The following is a 19,944-nucleotide window of genomic DNA, read 5'->3' on the forward strand; positions in this document are numbered from 1 at the left end:
TTGGGGATAAATAAATAAAATAAATAAAAAATAAAAAAATAAAACGTTTTATATATTTTTGAAGTACTAATGTTAGTGTCTGCACGACAACAACAAAAAATAATTAAATACATGTAATATTGCCCTTAAAACGTTCAATTGAAATACTGTAGAATTCCATCCATTCTTTCTGGGGAGTGCCAATGGCTTCAAAGCCTCTCATTGGCCAATACATAGAAAATGCAATCGATGGGCCATATACATCAATGGGGATGAAAGTATTTGTGGATAGCAAATGAATAGTGTTATTATTTGACATTTTCAGGATGGGAAAAACTATTTCAGTGGCAACATAAACGACTAAAACCAAATAGAAAGTATGTAGAAAATATATGTAAACAGTCAGGCCCCCATTGTTTTTGTTATAGTGTTTAATCATAAGAACACAGCATTAGTCATGTTAAAATGTAGCATTTTCGGAAATTTGCTTAAAAACTGAAAAATTCCCCTCCCGTTTCATGACTGCGAAATGCGCGTCCCCGACAGCGGAAGTTGCAGACAGAGCCCGTTGGTAAACCGGTAAAAAAAGATAACCGTGGTGGAGCGGAAAAATTGCTTTTACGTGGAATAAAACAGCTATATGTATGTATCTCGAGTTCTTCTTCCCCAATATTCAAAGGTATTTATGTTAGTTTTGGATTACGCCATTTCAACTAGAAAACATTGGTAACAGCTAGCTAGCAAGCTAAATTAGCTAGCTAAGCAACGTTAGCATTTCGTAAGTACCTGATAAACAGGCCAAGATTGTTAGCTAACTGGTTAGCTAATCCTAACAGCGCAGTTATCTTTTCTACCACAAACTGAGTATTAAATATGAACACAAATATAGCCATAATACCAACCTTAATGAAAAGACCAGCCAACTAGCTGGCTGAGCTAACGTTACCAATTAACTAACGTTATTATGTTAATGTTTAACTCACTTCATGCTAACTAACTCGCAAACTTCGCTAGTAACGCTAACTATTACGCTAGTTTGTTTATTGGGGTTTCCACTATTTGAAGCCCTCAAATTGAACAGAACAGACATATAACAATGTCTACATGTTACCAAGCTCTAAAAAAAAAATATTATCTTACTCTTCCATAGATCCCTCTATCTGCCGATCTCTCTTTGTGACTAGAACTGCCTGAACAGCGAGAGTGTGTGTGTTTCGGACCAGGGTGACTGTGTGTGAAGAATACACTCTGTGTTTGCGAGGCCCTGTAGGTAACTCCTCCAGACCCCAGAGTGAGGATTGTGTGTGACAATGGGGGACATCAGTGATCTGGACAGACGGATAGAACAACTTAAGCGTTGTGAACTAATCAAGGAAAATGAAGTCAAAGCACTGTGTGCCAAGGCCAGGTAATTAAACACAAAGGCCATATTACTTTACATTGTTCATACTATCTAAATCTTCATCACTAAGCCTGTCGTTTGTACGTTACTCTCCTCTACCAGAATCTCCCTGTAACACAGAGGGTGGATTCTCCAGTTACAGTGAGTATTTTCAGAATAGAAGACACCTTGATTACTTTGTAGATCTGCCTAGACGGCCATTTATTTGCACTTCCCAATCTGAGCCCTCATGTTACGTGTAGTGTTGGCTGGCTGAATACATTAAGGTGGGAATGTAAACACTAGGCTTTAGAACACCAGTTAACTGTAAAGTCTAGCTCATACTTGGTCTAACGACATGTTTGTAGGCAATTAGAATGCGACCAGTGTCACTGGTCTAAACAACATTTGATTTATACTCCTGTGGAATGTCTGTAGACCAGTCGCAATGACTGTCACTTTCCTTATCGCACAGGCGTGAAAAAAGTTTACTTCTCTGCGACTCGCAGTGTCCGTTGATGTGGTTACCGTACTGTCTGTCACAGCAACTAGACCAAATCCTCCTATGATGATGCAGTTAAAAAAAAAATAATCTCAGAATGACCTACTTTTATTTTGTCACACTATGGCACTAAGCTATTTTCTGTAAGCTCGCCATTACCTTGTAAATAATGATGTTGGTTTATTTTCCTGTAATAATGGATCACAAGTAACTAAAGTTTAGACGTTGTCAGCTATACGCTGGTCATTATTTGAACTGGCTAGACAACGAACCAAAACGTGGTTTAGAAAATAGCTTTTAGTTGCCTGGCTTGCTAGCTTGACATTTACTGAATTCATTTTTAAACGGATGGGTTTTATTGGTGTTAAAATAAAATATGCTATTTAGAGCACTGGGGTGCTGATGTCATGCAGAGGCTGTTTTGTTTATACTTTTTCATAAGTGTATAGTTTGATGTCGGACGACGATAGAATGTTCATGATGTCGCTAAGACAATTGTCTACAGACATGTCGATAGACAGACTGTAAACCTGACTTAATTGTAAATGGCCGTATTGGCATTGTTGCATCATCGGTAGGAGAGTTTTGAAATTCCTGATTTTACTGAGATCATGCATACCTAAATGAGCTATACTTTGCTGGTGTCAAACCATTATGAAAACATGATACATGTTTTGAAAGCTGAGAAACGGCCCTTTCAAATGATATGACGTAAATCAAATGGTAATCAGTCAAGAAAAAACACCTGTGAAAATGTGCCATACACTTTTTCCCCCAAACAACTGCACTTCCTAATGAAGATAAAGAAACACTTAGAGTATATTGAGTCTTCCTTGTTTTGTAAGGATTGATAGTCTGAAATCAAAATAGTAATATTTATTTAAAAGAATGTCTTTTATATTTTTTTATTTAACCTTTATTTAACCAGGCAGGTCAGTTAAGAACAAATTCTTATTTTCAATGACGGTTAAATGCCTGTTCAGGGGCAGAATGGCAGATTAGTACCTTGTCAGCTCGGGGGTTTGAACTTGCAACCATCCGGTTACTAGTCCAAAGCTCTAACCACTAGGCTACCCTGCCACTCCATACCTTTTAACTGCGAATTAGTTACAGCTGTTTTAAACACCGGTGGTATTTTTGTAGAATTTTACGGAATGTTCTGCGATCAGACACTTTCTTATTTGGATACTATAGTAAATGCATATATGCACCAAAACATATTACAAATGTAATTTAGTCATACAGAATAAAGTGCCAGAACTGTCAAGAAAATAACTTTTGTGTCCGTTTGTCTTTATTACTACAGACCGACTCAGATTAAGTCTGAGGCCGGTAACATCAACAGTGAAGACAAACCAATCCTGTCACTCTCCTTCCACACTGAGTAGAAACCTACAGTCACTGGGTCCTGATTGTGACAGTGGAGCCCAGTTTGCACCGTAGGATCCAGAGATGACATCAGTGAAGCTGGAAGACTGCAGTCAAACACTGGAGCTGAATGTAAACATTAAAGATGAAGAAGAGGAGGAGAAGATTAGGACAACTCTTAGTCAAGGTAAGAGCTGGTTCTATCTAGAAGTTATATTCATATATTAGACCTCCATAAGTTATGACCTGCTAGGTTGAATTCTGTAATTCTGACATCACACATCCCTGAACAACTCAAGACTTCACAGCGAAGCAAAACATTTAAAAACTTGTAACGCCTGCCTTCTCCCACACATTGTCTCAAGAACGTTGAAAATGTTTAATACCCTCAATCACCAAGTTAGGCATACCTCATTTCAAAATAGGCCATGGCATCATCACTGTCAATATTGAATTATCATTTGTTTGCTGCACAGAATATCAGATCTCAACAACGATTGGAGAAGTGTTGAACATAACCAGTAGACTACCACATCCTGATGATTTATATCTGATACATATATTTAATATGTCAAGTTGTAGAAACATATCAAGGATGATCAATGGAAACAGGATGCACCTGAGCTCAATTCAAAAGTTTGGGGTCACTTAATACCAGTCTCAACGTCAACAGTGAAGAGGCGACTCCGGGATGCTGGCCTTCTAGGCAGAGTTGCAAAGGCCAGTTTTATTGCTTCTTTAGTCTGAACCACAGTTTTTAGCTGTACTAACATAAATTCAAAAGGGTTTTGTAATGATCAATTAGCCTTTTAAAATGATACACTTGGATTAGCTAACACAACATGCCATTGGATCACAGGAGTGATGGTTGCTGATAATGGGCCTCTGTACGCCTATGTAGATATTCCATAAAATATCTGCCGTTTCCAGCTACAATAGTCATTTACAACAATTGTAATGTCTTCACTGTATTTCTGATCAATTTGATGTTATTTTAATGTTTAATATTTCAAGTTGTAGAAACATCTCAAGGATGATCATTGGAAACAGGAAGCATCTGAACTCAATTTTGAGTCTCTTGTTTTTCTGTTTAAAAAAAAAAAAAAAATTGCTTTGTCATTATGGGGTATTGTGTGTAGATTGCTGAGGATATTTTTTTATTTAGTAAGGCTGTAAAAAAAAACATCCCCAGGAAAAACATGTAATCAATTTTAGAATATGGCTGTAACATAACAAAATGTGGTAAATGACTACTAATATCTACATAGGTGTACAGAGGCCCATTATCAGCAACCATCACTCCTATGATCAAAATGCATGTTGTGTTAGCTAATCCAAGTTTATCATTTAAAAGGCTAATTAATCATTACAAAACCATTTTGTAATGATGTTAGCACAGTTGAAAACTGTGGTGCTGATAAAAGAAGCAATAAAACGGTCCTTTTTTAGACTAGTTGAGTATCTGGGTCATTTGTGGGTTCGATTACAGGCTCAAAATGGCCAGAAACAAAGACCTTTCTTCTGAATGTCGTCAGTCTATTCTTGTTCTGAGAAATGAAGGCTATTCCATCTGAGAAATGAAGGCTATTCCATGCGAGAAATTGCCAAGAAACTGGAGATCTCGTACAAACGCTGTGTACTACCCCCTTCACAGAACAGCGCAAACTGTCTCTAACCAGAATAGAAAGAGGAGTGGGAGGCCCCGGTGCACAACTGGGCAAGAGGACAAGTACATTAGTGTGTCTAGTTTGAGAAACAGACGTCTCACAAGTCCTCAACTGGCAGCTTCATTAAATAGTACCCGCAAAACACCAGTCTCAATGTCAACAGTGAAGAGGCGACTCCGGGAAGCTGGCCTTCTAGACACTATTCTGATTAGAGACTGTTTGCGTTGTTCTGTGAAGAGAGTAGTACACAGCGTTGTACGAGATCTTCAGCCGTTTCCAGCTACAATAGTCATTTACAACATTAATTTCTGATCAATTTGACATTATTTGAATGGACAAAAAATTAGCTATTCTTTCAAAAACAAGGACATTTGTAAGTGACCCCAATCTTTAGAATGTATTTATTTATTTCACCACTAATGGTAGTATATATATATATATTTTTTTTTTCTTAGCGTACTGGTTATTGTCCGGATTTTCAGATGATTGACGTGCCCAAAGTAAACTGCCTGTAATCTTCCCAAAAGCTAGGATATGCATATACTTGATAGCATTGGATAGAAAACACTCTGAAGTTTCTAAAACTGTTAAAATAATGTCTGTGACTATAACTTAACTTAACTGATATGCCAGGTGAAAACCTGAGGAAAATCCATCTGGAATGTTTATTTTTTGAGGTCACAGGTTTTTTCAGTGCTTGCCTATGGGATATACAAATAGATAGGACCCAGATTGCAGTTCCTATGGCTTCCACTAGATGTCAACAATCTTTAAAGGGTTTCAGGCTTGTTTTTTGAAAAATGAACAAGTATTTGTAGTTTTTCCAAGGTTTCCTCCATTTTGAAAAGTAGTCATGTTGCGCGCATCAACGAGAGTGCGCTCTTCGTTATTTATCTTCGCTATTAAACACACTATTCTCCGTCTTAAATATTATTGTTTATTTGGATATTAGTATACCTGAGGATTAATTAGAAACAACGTTTGACTTGTTTAGACTAACTTTACCGGTAACTTTTTGGATTTGTTTGTGTGCATGTTGAACGAGTGACTTACTGAATCAAGCGCGCCATCTAAACTGACATTTTTGGGATATAAGGAAGGACTTTATCGAAACAAAACAACCATTCATTGTGTCGCTGGGACCCTTGGGATTGCAATCAGAAGAAGATCTTCAGAGGTAAGTGATTTATTTAATTGCTGTCTGTGATTTTGTGATGCCTATGGCTGGTTGAAAAAGTATTTTGACGTGGGGAGCTGTCCTCAGATAATCGCATGGTATGCTTTCTCCGTAAAGCCTTTTTCAAATCTGACAACGCAGTTGGATTAACAAGAAGATTTTAAATGATGTAAGACACTTGTATTTTCATGAATGTTTAATATTCCGATTTTTGTATTTTGAATTTCGCGCTCTGCAATTTCACCGGATGTTGTCATTGGTGTCCTGCTAGCGTTTGGACATGCGCCCAAACAGGTTAACTAGGCAAGTCGGTTAAGAATAAATTCTTATTTTCAATGATGGCCTAGGAACATTGGGTTAACTGCCTTATTCAGGGGAAGAACTACAGATTTTTACCTTGTCAGCTCAGGGATTTGATCTTGCAACCTTTCGGTTGCTCTAACCACTAGGCTACCTGTCACCCGGTATGGCCAGAAGAGGACTGGTCACCACTCTGAGCCTGGTTCCTCTCTAGGTTTCTTCCTAGGTTCCTGCTTTATAGAGAGATGTTTGTGGCCACTGTGCATCTACATCTGCATTGCTTGCTCTTTGGGTATTTTAGGTTGGGTTTCTGTTAAGCACTTTGACAACTACTGATGTAAAAAGGGCTTCATAAAATACATTTGATTGACATGTATATCACACCAACTGACTGGTTCTTCTGATGTTGTTCACACAGGAGACCATGTTGAGACATTCTCTACATCCAGAGAGCAACAGCAGGAAGATCAGAGAGCTAAGAGGTCTCATCACTGCCCACATTGTGAAAAGATTTTCCCATTTCTATCAAAGCTAAAAATACACCTAAAAATACACACAGGAGAGAAGCCTTACTCCTGCTCTGACTGTGGAAAATGCTTCAAAACATCAACGGTGCTAAAACTTCATCAGAGAACACACACAGGAGAGAAGCCTTTCTTCTGCCCTGACTGTGGAACTAGTTTCTCTCAAATTTCCCACTTAAAATCACATGAACGTATACATACAGGGGAGAAGCCATACTCCTGCTCTGACTGTGGGAAATGTTTTAAAACATCAAATGACCTAAAAGCTCATCAGAGAACACACACAGGAGAGAAGCCTTTCTTCTGCCCTGACTGTGGAACTAGTTTCTCTCAAATTCCCCACTTAAAATCACATGAACGTATACATACAGGTGAAAAGCCTTATGTCTGCTCTGACTGTGGGGTGAGTTTCTCTCATCTGGGCACCTTAAAAACACACCAACGTATACACACTGGAGAGAAGCCTTACTCCTGCTCTGACTGTGGAAAATGCTTCACAACATCAACTGATCTAAAAGTTCATCAGAGAACACACACAGGAGAGAAGCCTTATTTCTGCTCTGACTGTGGGGCGAGTTTCTCTCATCTGGGCACCTTAAAAACACACCAACTTATACACACTGGAGAGAAGCCTTACTCCTGCTCTGACTGTGGAAAATGCTTCACAACATCAACTGATCTAAAAGTTCATCAGAGAACACACACAGGGGAGAAGCCATACTCCTGCTCTGACTGTGGAAAATGTTTTAAAACATCAAAAGAGCTAAAAGTTCATCAGAGAACACACACAGGAGAGAAGCCTTTCTTCTGCCCTGACTGTGCAAAATGTTTTAAAACATCAACTCAGCTCAAAGTTCACCAGAGAACACACACAGGAGATAAGCCTTACGTCTGCTCTGACTGGAACTAGTTTCTTGCAACTTTCCAACTTAAAATCACATGAACATATATCTATGGATTTCATATTACTGGGCAGGGGCTCAGGGAGGGCATATAGGCCCACTTGGGAGCCAGGCCCAGCCAATCAGCATGAATTTTTCCCCACAAAAGGTATTGATTACAGACAGAAATACTACTCAGCCCCCTCCCAGACAATCCTGCGGGTGAAGAGGTCCTGGGCTGCCGTGGTTACATGTGATCTGCAGTTGTGAGGCCGGTTGGATGTACTGCCAAATTCTCTAAAAGGACGTTAGAGGTGGCTTATGGGAGAGAGATAAATATTGAATTCTCTCCTGCAGTCATCATGACAATTGCACATTCCCTGAACTTGAGACATCAGTGACATTGTGTTGTGTGGTCTTAATTTCCCCCCAGCACAAGGTGCACCTGTGTAATGATAATGCTGTTTTATCAGCATCTTGATATGCCACACCTGTCAGGTGGATGGATTATCTTGACAAAGGCTGAAATGCTCACGAACAGTGATATAAACAAAGTTGTTCACAACATTTGAGAGAAAGTAGCTTTTTCTGTACATGGAACATTGCTGGAGTGTTTTAATTCAGCTCATGAAACCAACACTTTACATGTTTAGTTTATTTACATGTTTATATTTTAGTTCAGTTTACATTGGTAGGCCAATATAATGTAACTTAACATACTAAATGGAGTGGCACGGATGTTTTTGTAATACATAATACGTTTTGCTCAGAGACCAGGTTGTCCTTCGGCAGTATTTTGTGAGAATGAGCTAGTAGACACTAATTTAAAAAATGTGTTGAACCTTTATTTAACTAGGCAAGTCCGTTAAGAACAAATTCTTATTTACAATGATGGCCTAGGAACAGTGGGTTAACTGCCTTGTTCAGAGGCAGAACAACAGATTTTTACCTTGTCAGCTCGGGCATTCGATCAAGCAACCTTTTGGTTACTGACCCAACGCTCTAACCACTAGGCTACCTACCGCCCCTAACATGAATCAGATAGAGATGGTGTGATGATCACTTTTCACCATTAGTTTGGGGGGATTCTTTTACAACTGTATTTAATGATACACAGTTTATGAAATGAATACATGTGTTTATTAATAGTCTTTAAAACTAGATGAGATATTTTAGTTATTGATCATGAATGTGTTTGGATAACTGCATTGAAGCAAACTTTATTGATCTGCCAATGAAAAAAAAAGTTACATGAATATGTACTGGTCAACCTCTTCTTCTCTTTAGTATTCAGTTCTTCATATTAGATCTGACAGTATGAATGGTTCTTATGGTTGTATTCAGTTCTTCATATTAGATCTGACAGTATGAATGGTTCTTATGGGCTGAGTGCCTGGAGTGTTTTTGTATGACTACAGTCAGGAGTTCTCTCTGACGCTGTGATGTCACCAGCACATTAAGTACATTCATCTTAAGATTGCCAGGTGAGACAACCACATATCACTATAAATACATTTCTCTTCCTCAATGAGTTAGTGTCACATTATTATTATTATTATTTCTATTTTGAAAGGGGGGGGGGGCGATACAAGCTACGACTGAGAAAATACGTTTTGAACTTTCATCCAACTCGGAATTGTAAATTGGGAACTCGGGCCTCTTTCTACAGCTACGACCTGAAGATCACTGACTGACATCATCATGATTCCCTTTTTTCTTCTTCAAGTTCCTAGTTGCCTTGAAACCACCACAAATCCAGAGAATGCCATAATTTCATGACAAAGTTTGATGACAAAATATGCACACAAATTACTGCCGCGCCACCTTCCTGTTCGAGTGAGCACAGCATAACAAGGTGAGTCCAATAATGTCTTGTATGCTGCTGCATAAATTATGTAATATGCCAGGGAGATGTGTATTCTGTAGCTAAGAAAGTAATAATAAGTGTATGTTGTGTAGTAAGTTGTCAGTAGCCCATGTGCCTCACCCTAATAATTTGGTCTAGTTTCACATCTTAATTTTGCCTACTGTTCTGACTTGGTGGTTGAAATGAAGCCTATAACCTGTTTTTGATAAATGTAATCATTGAATATTGTAAGAATTTTCATTGTCTGCATATATGCCCCTTTATTTATCCTACGGTTCTGACTTGGCGTTCAGGGAGAACACTGTAAGAACGGCCCATGTTCTGAATTCTGTTGCTGTACATTTCAAGAGTGCTGAACCAATAGTCATATTGATTACGTCCGTCCTAGCTCGCTCATTAATGTCTTAGTCGAAATTACAGATTGCCTCCTATCCACTTGTTTGTTCATATCAATTGTCAGTAGAAACCACATTTGTTTAAGTAAGTCAGCCATGTTATTTTAAAAGTCAGTAAATGAGGCTGAATGAGCTGTTTCGTTGCCAGACAAGGCTCCGCTGAGCCAGGTGTAGTTGTGGTAAATTGTTGAGACTGCTGTTGGTCCTAACAGTTTGTGGTCACTGTTATAGTACAATTAATGTATTGTGAATGCATCAGAGAACACACACAGGAGAGAAGCCTTTCTTCTGCCCTGACTGTGGAACTAGTTTCTCTCAAATTCCCCACTTAAAATCACATGAACGTATACATACAGGTGAAAAGCCTTATGTCTGCTCTGACTGTGGGGTGAGTTTCTCTCATCTGGGCACCTTAAAAACACACCAACGTATACACACTGGAGAGAAGCCTTACTCCTGCTCTGACTGTGGAAAATGCTTCACAACATCAACTGATCTAAAAGTTCATCAGAGAACACACACAGGAGAGAAGCCTTATTTCTGCTCTGACTGTGGGGCGAGTTTCTCTCATCTGGGCACCTTAAAAACACACCAACTTATACACACTGGAGAGAAGCCTTACTCCTGCTCTGACTGTGGAAAATGCTTCACAACATCAACTGATCTAAAAGTTCATCAGAGAACACACACAGGGGAGAAGCCATACTCCTGCTCTGACTGTGGAAAATGTTTTAAAACATCAAAAGAGCTAAAAGTTCATCAGAGAACACACACAGGAGAGAAGCCTTTCTTCTGCCCTGACTGTGCAAAATGTTTTAAAACATCAACTCAGCTCAAAGTTCATCAGAGAACACACACAGGAGATAAGCCTTACGTCTGCTCTGACTGGAACTAGTTTCTTGCAACTTTCCAACTTAAAATCACATGAACATATATCTATGGATTTCATATTACTGGGCAGGGGCTCAGGGAGGGCATATAGGCCCACTTGGGAGCCAGGCCCAGCCAATCAGCATGAATTTTTCCCCACAAAAGGTATTGATTACAGACAGAAATACTACTCAGCCCCCTCCCAGACAATCCTGCGGGTGAAGAGGTCCTGGGCTGCCGTGGTTACATGTGATCTGCAGTTGTGAGGCCGGTTGGATGTACTGCCAAATTCTCTAAAAGGACGTTAGAGGTGGCTTATGGGAGAGAGATAAATATTGAATTCTCTCCTGCAGTCATCATGACAATTGCACATTCCCTGAACTTGAGACATCAGTGACATTGTGTTGTGTGGTCTTAATTTCCCCCCAGCACAAGGTGCACCTGTGTAATGATAATGCTGTTTTATCAGCATCTTGATATGCCACACCTGTCAGGTGGATGGATTATCTTGACAAAGGCTGAAATGCTCACGAACAGTGATATAAACAAAGTTGTTCACAACATTTGAGAGAAAGTAGCTTTTTCTGTACATGGAACATTGCTGGAGTGTTTTAATTCAGCTCATGAAACCAACACTTTACATGTTTAGTTTATTTACATGTTTATATTTTAGTTCAGTTTACATTGGTAGGCCAATATAATGTAACTTAACATACTAAATGGAGTGGCACGGATGTTTTTGTAATACATAATACGTTTTGCTCAGAGACCAGGTTGTCCTTCGGCAGTATTTTGTGAGAATGAGCTAGTAGACACTAATTTAAAAAATGTGTTGAACCTTTATTTAACTAGGCAAGTCCGTTAAGAACAAATTCTTATTTACAATGATGGCCTAGGAACAGTGGGTTAACTGCCTTGTTCAGAGGCAGAACAACAGATTTTTACCTTGTCAGCTCGGGCATTCGATCAAGCAACCTTTTGGTTACTGACCCAACGCTCTAACCACTAGGCTACCTACCGCCCCTAACATGAATCAGATAGAGATGGTGTGATGATCACTTTTCACCATTAGTTTGGGGGGATTCTTTTACAACTGTATTTAATGATACACAGTTTATGAAATGAATACATGTGTTTATTAATAGTCTTTAAAACTAGATGAGATATTTTAGTTATTGATCATGAATGTGTTTGGATAACTGCATTGAAGCAAACTTTATTGATCTGCCAATGAAAAAAAAAGTTACATGAATATGTACTGGTCAACCTCTTCTTCTCTTTAGTATTCAGTTCTTCATATTAGATCTGACAGTATGAATGGTTCTTATGGTTGTATTCAGTTCTTCATATTAGATCTGACAGTATGAATGGTTCTTATGGGCTGAGTGCCTGGAGTGTTTTTGTATGACTACAGTCAGGAGTTCTCTCTGACGCTGTGATGTCACCAGCACATTAAGTACATTCATCTTAAGATTGCCAGGTGAGACAACCACATATCACTATAAATACATTTCTCTTCCTCAATGAGTTAGTGTCACATTATTATTATTATTATTTCTATTTTGAAAGGGGGGGGGGGCGATACAAGCTACGACTGAGAAAATACGTTTTGAACTTTCATCCAACTCGGAATTGTAAATTGGGAACTCGGGCCTCTTTCTACAGCTACGACCTGAAGATCACTGACTGACATCATCATGATTCCCTTTTTTCTTCTTCAAGTTCCTAGTTGCCTTGAAACCACCACAAATCCAGAGAATGCCATAATTTCATGACAAAGTTTGATGACAAAATATGCACACAAATTACTGCCGCGCCACCTTCCTGTTCGAGTGAGCACAGCATAACAAGGTGAGTCCAATAATGTCTTGTATGCTGCTGCATAAATTATGTAATATGCCAGGGAGATGTGTATTCTGTAGCTAAGAAAGTAATGATAAGTGTATGTTGTGTAGTAAGTTGTCAGTAGCCCATGTGCCTCACCCTAATAATTTGGTCTAGTTTCACATCTTAATTTTGCCTACTGTTCTGACTTGGTGGTTGACATGAAGCCTATAACCTGTTTTTGATAAATGTAATCATTGAATATTGTAAGAATTTTCATTGTCTGCATATATGCCCCTTTATTTATCCTACGGTTCTGACTTGGCGTTCAGGGAGAACACTGTAAGAACGGCCCATGTTCTGAATTCTGTTGCTGTACATTTCAAGAGTGCTGAACCAATAGTCATATTGATTACGTCCGTCCTAGCTCGCTCATTAATGTCTTAGTCGAAATTACAGATTGCCTCCTATCCACTTGTTTGTTCATATCAATTGTCAGTAGAAACCACATTTGTTTAAGTAAGTCAGCCATGTTATTTTAAAAGTCAGTAAATGAGGCTGAATGAGCTGTTTCGTTGCCAGACAAGGCTCCGCTGAGCCAGGTGTAGTTGTGGTAAATTGTTGAGACTGCTGTTGGTCCTAACAGTTTGTGGTCACTGTTATAGTACAATTAATGTATTGTGAATGCATCAGAGAACACACACAGGAGAGAAGCCTTTCTTCTGCCCTGACTGTGGAACTAGTTTCTCTCAAATTCCCCACTTAAAATCACATGAACGTATACATACAGGTGAAAAGCCTTATGTCTGCTCTGACTGTGGGGTGAGTTTCTCTCATCTGGGCACCTTAAAAACACACCAACGTATACACACTGGAGAGAAGCCTTACTCCTGCTCTGACTGTGGAAAATGCTTCACAACATCAACTGATCTAAAAGTTCATCAGAGAACACACACAGGAGAGAAGCCTTATTTCTGCTCTGACTGTGGGGCGAGTTTCTCTCATCTGGGCACCTTAAAAACACACCAACTTATACACACTGGAGAGAAGCCTTACTCCTGCTCTGACTGTGGAAAATGCTTCACAACATCAACTGATCTAAAAGTTCATCAGAGAACACACACAGGGGAGAAGCCATACTCCTGCTCTGACTGTGGAAAATGTTTTAAAACATCAAAAGAGCTAAAAGTTCATCAGAGAACACACACAGGAGAGAAGCCTTTCTTCTGCCCTGACTGTGCAAAATGTTTTAAAACATCAACTCAGCTCAAAGTTCATCAGAGAACACACACAGGAGATAAGCCTTACGTCTGCTCTGACTGGAACTAGTTTCTTGCAACTTTCCAACTTAAAATCACATGAACATATATCTATGGATTTCATATTACTGGGCAGGGGCTCAGGGAGGGCATATAGGCCCACTTGGGAGCCAGGCCCAGCCAATCAGCATGAATTTTTCCCCACAAAAGGTATTGATTACAGACAGAAATACTACTCAGCCCCCTCCCAGACAATCCTGCGGGTGAAGAGGTCCTGGGCTGCCGTGGTTACATGTGATCTGCAGTTGTGAGGCCGGTTGGATGTACTGCCAAATTCTCTAAAAGGACGTTAGAGGTGGCTTATGGGAGAGAGATAAATATTGAATTCTCTCCTGCAGTCATCATGACAATTGCACATTCCCTGAACTTGAGACATCAGTGACATTGTGTTGTGTGGTCTTAATTTCCCCCCAGCACAAGGTGCACCTGTGTAATGATAATGCTGTTTTATCAGCATCTTGATATGCCACACCTGTCAGGTGGATGGATTATCTTGACAAAGGCTGAAATGCTCACGAACAGTGATATAAACAAAGTTGTTCACAACATTTGAGAGAAAGTAGCTTTTTCTGTACATGGAACATTGCTGGAGTGTTTTAATTCAGCTCATGAAACCAACACTTTACATGTTTAGTTTATTTACATGTTTATATTTTAGTTCAGTTTACATTGGTAGGCCAATATAATGTAACTTAACATACTAAATGGAGTGGCACGGATGTTTTTGTAATACATAATACGTTTTGCTCAGAGACCAGGTTGTCCTTCGGCAGTATTTTGTGAGAATGAGCTAGTAGACACTAATTTAAAAAATGTGTTGAACCTTTATTTAACTAGGCAAGTCCGTTAAGAACAAATTCTTATTTACAATGATGGCCTAGGAACAGTGGGTTAACTGCCTTGTTCAGAGGCAGAACAACAGATTTTTACCTTGTCAGCTCGGGCATTCGATCAAGCAACCTTTTGGTTACTGACCCAACGCTCTAACCACTAGGCTACCTACCGCCCCTAACATGAATCAGATAGAGATGGTGTGATGATCACTTTTCACCATTAGTTTGGGGGGATTCTTTTACAACTGTATTTAATGATACACAGTTTATGAAATGAATACATGTGTTTATTAATAGTCTTTAAAACTAGATGAGATATTTTAGTTATTGATCATGAATGTGTTTGGATAACTGCATTGAAGCAAACTTTATTGATCTGCCAATGAAAAAAAAAGTTACATGAATATGTACTGGTCAACCTCTTCTTCTCTTTAGTATTCAGTTCTTCATATTAGATCTGACAGTATGAATGGTTCTTATGGTTGTATTCAGTTCTTCATATTAGATCTGACAGTATGAATGGTTCTTATGGTTGTATTCAGTTCTTCATATTAGATCTGACAGTATGAATGGTTCTTATGGGCTGAGTGCCTGGAGTGTTTTTGTATGACTACAGTCAGGAGTTCTCTCTGACGCTGTGATGTCACCAGCACATTAAGTACATTCATCTTAAGATTGCCAGGTGAGACAACCACATATCACTATAAATACATTTCTCTTCCTCAATGAGTTAGTGTCACATTATTATTATTATTATTTCTATTTTGAAAGGGGGGGGGGGCGATACAAGCTACGACTGAGAAAATACGTTTTGAACTTTCATCCAACTCGGAATTGTAAATTGGGAACTCGGGCCTCTTTCTACAGCTACGACCTGAAGATCACTGACTGACATCATCATGATTCCCTTTTTTCTTCTTCAAGTTCCTAGTTGCCTTGAAACCACCACAAATCCAGAGAATGCCATAATTTCATGACAAAGTTTGATGACAAAATATGCACACAAATTACTGCCGCGCCACCTTCCTGTTCGAGTGAGCACAGCATAACAAGGTGAGTCCAATAATGTCTTGTATGCTGCTGCATAAATTATGTAATATGCCAGGGAGATGTGTATTCTGTAGCTAAGAAAGTAATAATAAGTGTATGTTGTGTAGTAAGTTGTCAGTAGCCCATGTGCCTCACCCTAATAATTTGGTCTAGTTTCACATCTTAATTTTGCCTACTGTTCTGACTTGGTGGTTGAAATGAAGCCTATAACCTGTTTTTGATAAATGTAATCATTGAATATTGTAAGAATTTTCATTGTCTGCATATATGCCCCTTTATTTATCCTACGGTTCTGACTTGGCGTTCAGGGAGAACACTGTAAGAACGGCCCATGTTCTGAATTCTGTTGCTGTACATTTCAAGAGTGCTGAACCAATAGTCATATTGATTACGTCCGTCCTAGCTCGCTCATTAATGTCTTAGTCGAAATTACAGATTGCCTCCTATCCACTTGTTTGTTCATATCAATTGTCAGTAGAAACCACATTTGTTTAAGTAAGTCAGCCATGTTATTTTAAAAGTCAGTAAATGAGGCTGAATGAGCTGTTTCGTTGCCAGACAAGGCTCCGCTGAGCCAGGTGTAGTTGTGGTAAATTGTTGAGACTGCTGTTGGTCCTAACAGTTTGTGGTCACTGTTATAGTGCAATTAATGTATTGTGAATGCATCAGAGAACACACACAGGAGAGAAGCCTTTCTTCTGCCCTGACTGTGGAACTAGTTTCTCTCAAATTCCCCACTTAAAATCACATGAACGTATACATACAGGTGAAAAGCCTTATGTCTGCTCTGACTGTGGGGTGAGTTTCTCTCATCTGGGCACCTTAAAAACACACCAACGTATACACACTGGAGAGAAGCCTTACTCCTGCTCTGACTGTGGAAAATGCTTCACAACATCAACTAATCTAAAAGTTCATCAGAGAACACACACAGGAGAGAAGCCTTATTTCTGCTCTGACTGTGGGGCGAGTTTCTCTCATCTGGGCACCTTAAAAACACACCAACTTATACACACTGGAGAGAAGCCTTACTCCTGCTCTGACTGTGGAAAATGCTTCACAACATCAACTGATCTAAAAGTTCATCAGAGAACACACACAGGGGAGAAGCCATACTCCTGCTCTGACTGTGGAAAATGTTTTAAAACATCAAAAGAGCTAAAAGTTCATCAGAGAACACACACAGGAGAGAAGCCTTTCTTCTGCCCTGACTGTGCAAAATGTTTTAAAACATCAACTCAGCTCAAAGTTCATCAGAGAACACACACAGGAGATAAGCCTTACGTCTGCTCTGACTGGAACTAGTTTCTTGCAACTTTCCAACTTAAAATCACATGAACATATATCTATGGATTTCATATTACTGGGCAGGGGCTCAGGGAGGGCATATAGGCCCACTTGGGAGCCAGGCCCAGCCAATCAGCATGAATTTTTCCCCACAAAAGGTATTGATTACAGACAGAAATACTACTCAGCCCCCTCCCAGACAATCCTGCGGGTGAAGAGGTCCTGGGCTGCCGTGGTTACATGTGATCTGCAGTTGTGAGGCCGGTTGGATGTACTGCCAAATTCTCTAAAAGGACGTTAGAGGTGGCTTATGGGAGAGAGATAAATATTGAATTCTCTCCTGCAGTCATCATGACAATTGCACATTCCCTGAACTTGAGACATCAGTGACATTGTGTTGTGTGGTCTTAATTTCCCCCCAGCACAAGGTGCACCTGTGTAATGATAATGCTGTTTTATCAGCATCTTGATATGCCACACCTGTCAGGTGGATGGATTATCTTGACAAAGGCTGAAATGCTCACGAACAGTGATATAAACAAAGTTGTTCACAACATTTGAGAGAAAGTAGCTTTTTCTGTACATGGAACATTGCTGGAGTGTTTTAATTCAGCTCATGAAACCAACACTTTACATGTTTAGTTTATTTACATGTTTATATTTTAGTTCAGTTTACATTGGTAGGCCAATATAATGTAACTTAACATACTAAATGGAGTGGCACGGATGTTTTTGTAATACATAATACGTTTTGCTCAGAGACCAGGTTGTCCTTCGGCAGTATTTTGTGAGAATGAGCTAGTAGACACTAATTTAAAAAATGTGTTGAACCTTTATTTAACTAGGCAAGTCCGTTAAGAACAAATTCTTATTTACAATGATGGCCTAGGAACAGTGGGTTAACTGCCTTGTTCAGAGGCAGAACAACAGATTTTTACCTTGTCAGCTCGGGCATTCGATCAAGCAACCTTTTGGTTACTGACCCAACGCTCTAACCACTAGGCTACCTACCGCCCCTAACATGAATCAGATAGAGATGGTGTGATGATCACTTTTCACCATTAGTTTGGGGGGATTCTTTTACAACTGTATTTAATGATACACAGTTTATGAAATGAATACATGTGTTTATTAATAGTCTTTAAAACTAGATGAGATATTTTAGTTATTGATCATGAATGTGTTTGGATAACTGCATTGAAGCAAACTTTATTGATCTGCCAATGAAAAAAAAAGTTACATGAATATGTACTGGTCAACCTCTTCTTCTCTTTAGTATTCAGTTCTTCATATTAGATCTGACAGTATGAATGGTTCTTATGGTTGTATTCAGTTCTTCATATTAGATCTGACAGTATGAATGGTTCTTATGGGCTGAGTGCCTGGAGTGTTTTTGTATGACTACAGTCAGGAGTTCTCTCTGACGCTGTGATGTCACCAGCACATTAAGTACATTCATCTTAAGATTGCCAGGTGAGACAACCACATATCACTATAAATACATTTCTCTTCCTCAATGAGTTAGTGTCACATTATTATTATTATTATTTCTATTTTGAAAGGGGGGGGGGGCGATACAAGCTACGACTGAGAAAATACGTTTTGAACTTTCATCCAACTCGGAATTGTAAATTGGGAACTCGGGCCTCTTTCTACAGCTACGACCTGAAGATCACTGACTGACATCATCATGATTCCCTTTTTTCTTCTTCAAGTTCCTAGTTGCCTTGAAACCACCACAAATCCAGAGAATGCCATAATTTCATGACAAAGTTTGATGACAAAATATGCACACAAATTACTGCCGCGCCACCTTCCTGTTCGAGTGAGCACAGCATAACAAGGTGAGTCCAATAATGTCTTGTATGCTGCTGCATAAATTATGTAATATGCCAGGGAGATGTGTATTCTGTAGCTAAGAAAGTAATAATAAGTGTATGTTGTGTAGTAAGTTGTCAGTAGCCCATGTGCCTCACCCTAATAATTTGGTCTAGTTTCACATCTTAATTTTGCCTACTGTTCTGACTTGGTGGTTGACATGAAGCCTATAACCTGTTTTTGATAAATGTAATCATTGAATATTGTAAGAATTTTCATTGTCTGCATATATGCCCCTTTATTTATCCTACGGTTCTGACTTGGCGTTCAGGGAGAACACTGTAAGAACGGCCCATGTTCTGAATTCTGTTGCTGTACATTTCAAGAGTGCTGAACCAATAGTCATATTGATTACGTCCGTCCTAGCTCGCTCATTAATGTCTTAGTCGAAATTACAGATTGCCTCCTATCCACTTGTTTGTTCATATCAATTGTCAGTAGAAACCACATTTGTTTAAGTAAGTCAGCCATGTTATTTTAAAAGTCAGTAAATGAGGCTGAATGAGCTGTTTCGTTGCCAGACAAGGCTCCGCTGAGCCAGGTGTAGTTGTGGTAAATTGTTGAGACTGCTGTTGGTCCTAACAGTTTGTGGTCACTGTTATAGTGCAATTAATGTATTGTGAATGTAAGTGGCTTAGCTGGCATGCATCCCTATTATTATTTTTAACTAGTTAAGAACAAATTCTTATTTATTTAGGCCTACCCCAGCCAATCCCGACCGATGCTGGGCCAATTGTGAGCTTCCCTATGGGACTCCCAATCGTGGCCGGATGTGATTCAGCTTGGATTCGAACCAGGGACTATAGTGATGTCTCTTGCACTGAGATGAGGTGCCTTAGACC

At 39.3% G+C, this 19,944-nt stretch overlaps 6 protein-coding genes across 15 annotated transcripts in view; 5 read left to right on the forward strand and 1 right to left on the reverse strand.

The window, feature by feature from the left end:
* The window catches only part of LOC110516278 (uncharacterized), a 249,588-nt gene that overhangs the window by 191,590 nt on the left and 38,054 nt on the right, over nt 1-19,944 (forward strand). The window lies entirely within an intron of this gene.
* The window catches only part of LOC110513970 (uncharacterized), a 129,163-nt gene that overhangs the window by 32,708 nt on the left and 76,511 nt on the right, over nt 1-19,944 (reverse strand). The window lies entirely within an intron of this gene.
* Nucleotides 511-9,302, forward strand: LOC110528866 (uncharacterized). 10 transcript variants are annotated; one of them, XM_090207099.1, is made up of 6 exons: nt 511-658; nt 1,130-1,387; nt 1,484-1,522; nt 3,169-3,417; nt 5,994-6,074; nt 6,793-9,302. In XM_090207099.1, exons 4-6 carry the CDS (start codon nt 3,315-3,317, stop codon nt 7,806-7,808), a joined length of 1,200 nt encoding a protein of 399 aa, XP_090063225.1. In that variant the 5' UTR covers nt 511-658; nt 1,130-1,387; nt 1,484-1,522; nt 3,169-3,314; the 3' UTR covers nt 7,809-9,302. The 10 variants fall into 10 exon arrangements, with proteins under 10 accessions (XP_090063225.1, XP_036828999.1, XP_090063231.1 ...); XM_090207100.1 differs by having other exon boundaries at nt 512-621; XM_090207101.1 differs by having other exon boundaries at nt 519-621; nt 1,241-1,387.
* Nucleotides 10,277-12,435, forward strand: LOC149975380 (uncharacterized). The gene has a single exon (XM_090207127.1). The coding sequence runs from the start codon at nt 10,292-10,294 to the stop codon at nt 10,934-10,936; it is 645 nt and encodes a 214-aa protein (XP_090063253.1). The 5' UTR covers nt 10,277-10,291; the 3' UTR covers nt 10,937-12,435.
* Nucleotides 13,405-15,613, forward strand: LOC149975381 (uncharacterized). The gene has a single exon (XM_090207128.1). The coding sequence runs from the start codon at nt 13,420-13,422 to the stop codon at nt 14,062-14,064; it is 645 nt and encodes a 214-aa protein (XP_090063254.1). The 5' UTR covers nt 13,405-13,419; the 3' UTR covers nt 14,065-15,613.
* On the forward strand, nt 16,575-18,741 carry LOC149975382 (uncharacterized). Its single transcript, XM_090207129.1, has one exon. It carries the CDS (start codon nt 16,598-16,600, stop codon nt 17,240-17,242), a length of 645 nt encoding a protein of 214 aa, XP_090063255.1. The 5' UTR covers nt 16,575-16,597; the 3' UTR covers nt 17,243-18,741.

The sequence above is a fragment of the Oncorhynchus mykiss genome, chromosome 18 (genome assembly GCF_057628025.1).
Source record: "Oncorhynchus mykiss isolate SJ-2025 chromosome 18, ASM5762802v1, whole genome shotgun sequence".
NCBI classification, from domain to species: Eukaryota; Metazoa; Chordata; class Actinopteri; order Salmoniformes; family Salmonidae; genus Oncorhynchus; species Oncorhynchus mykiss.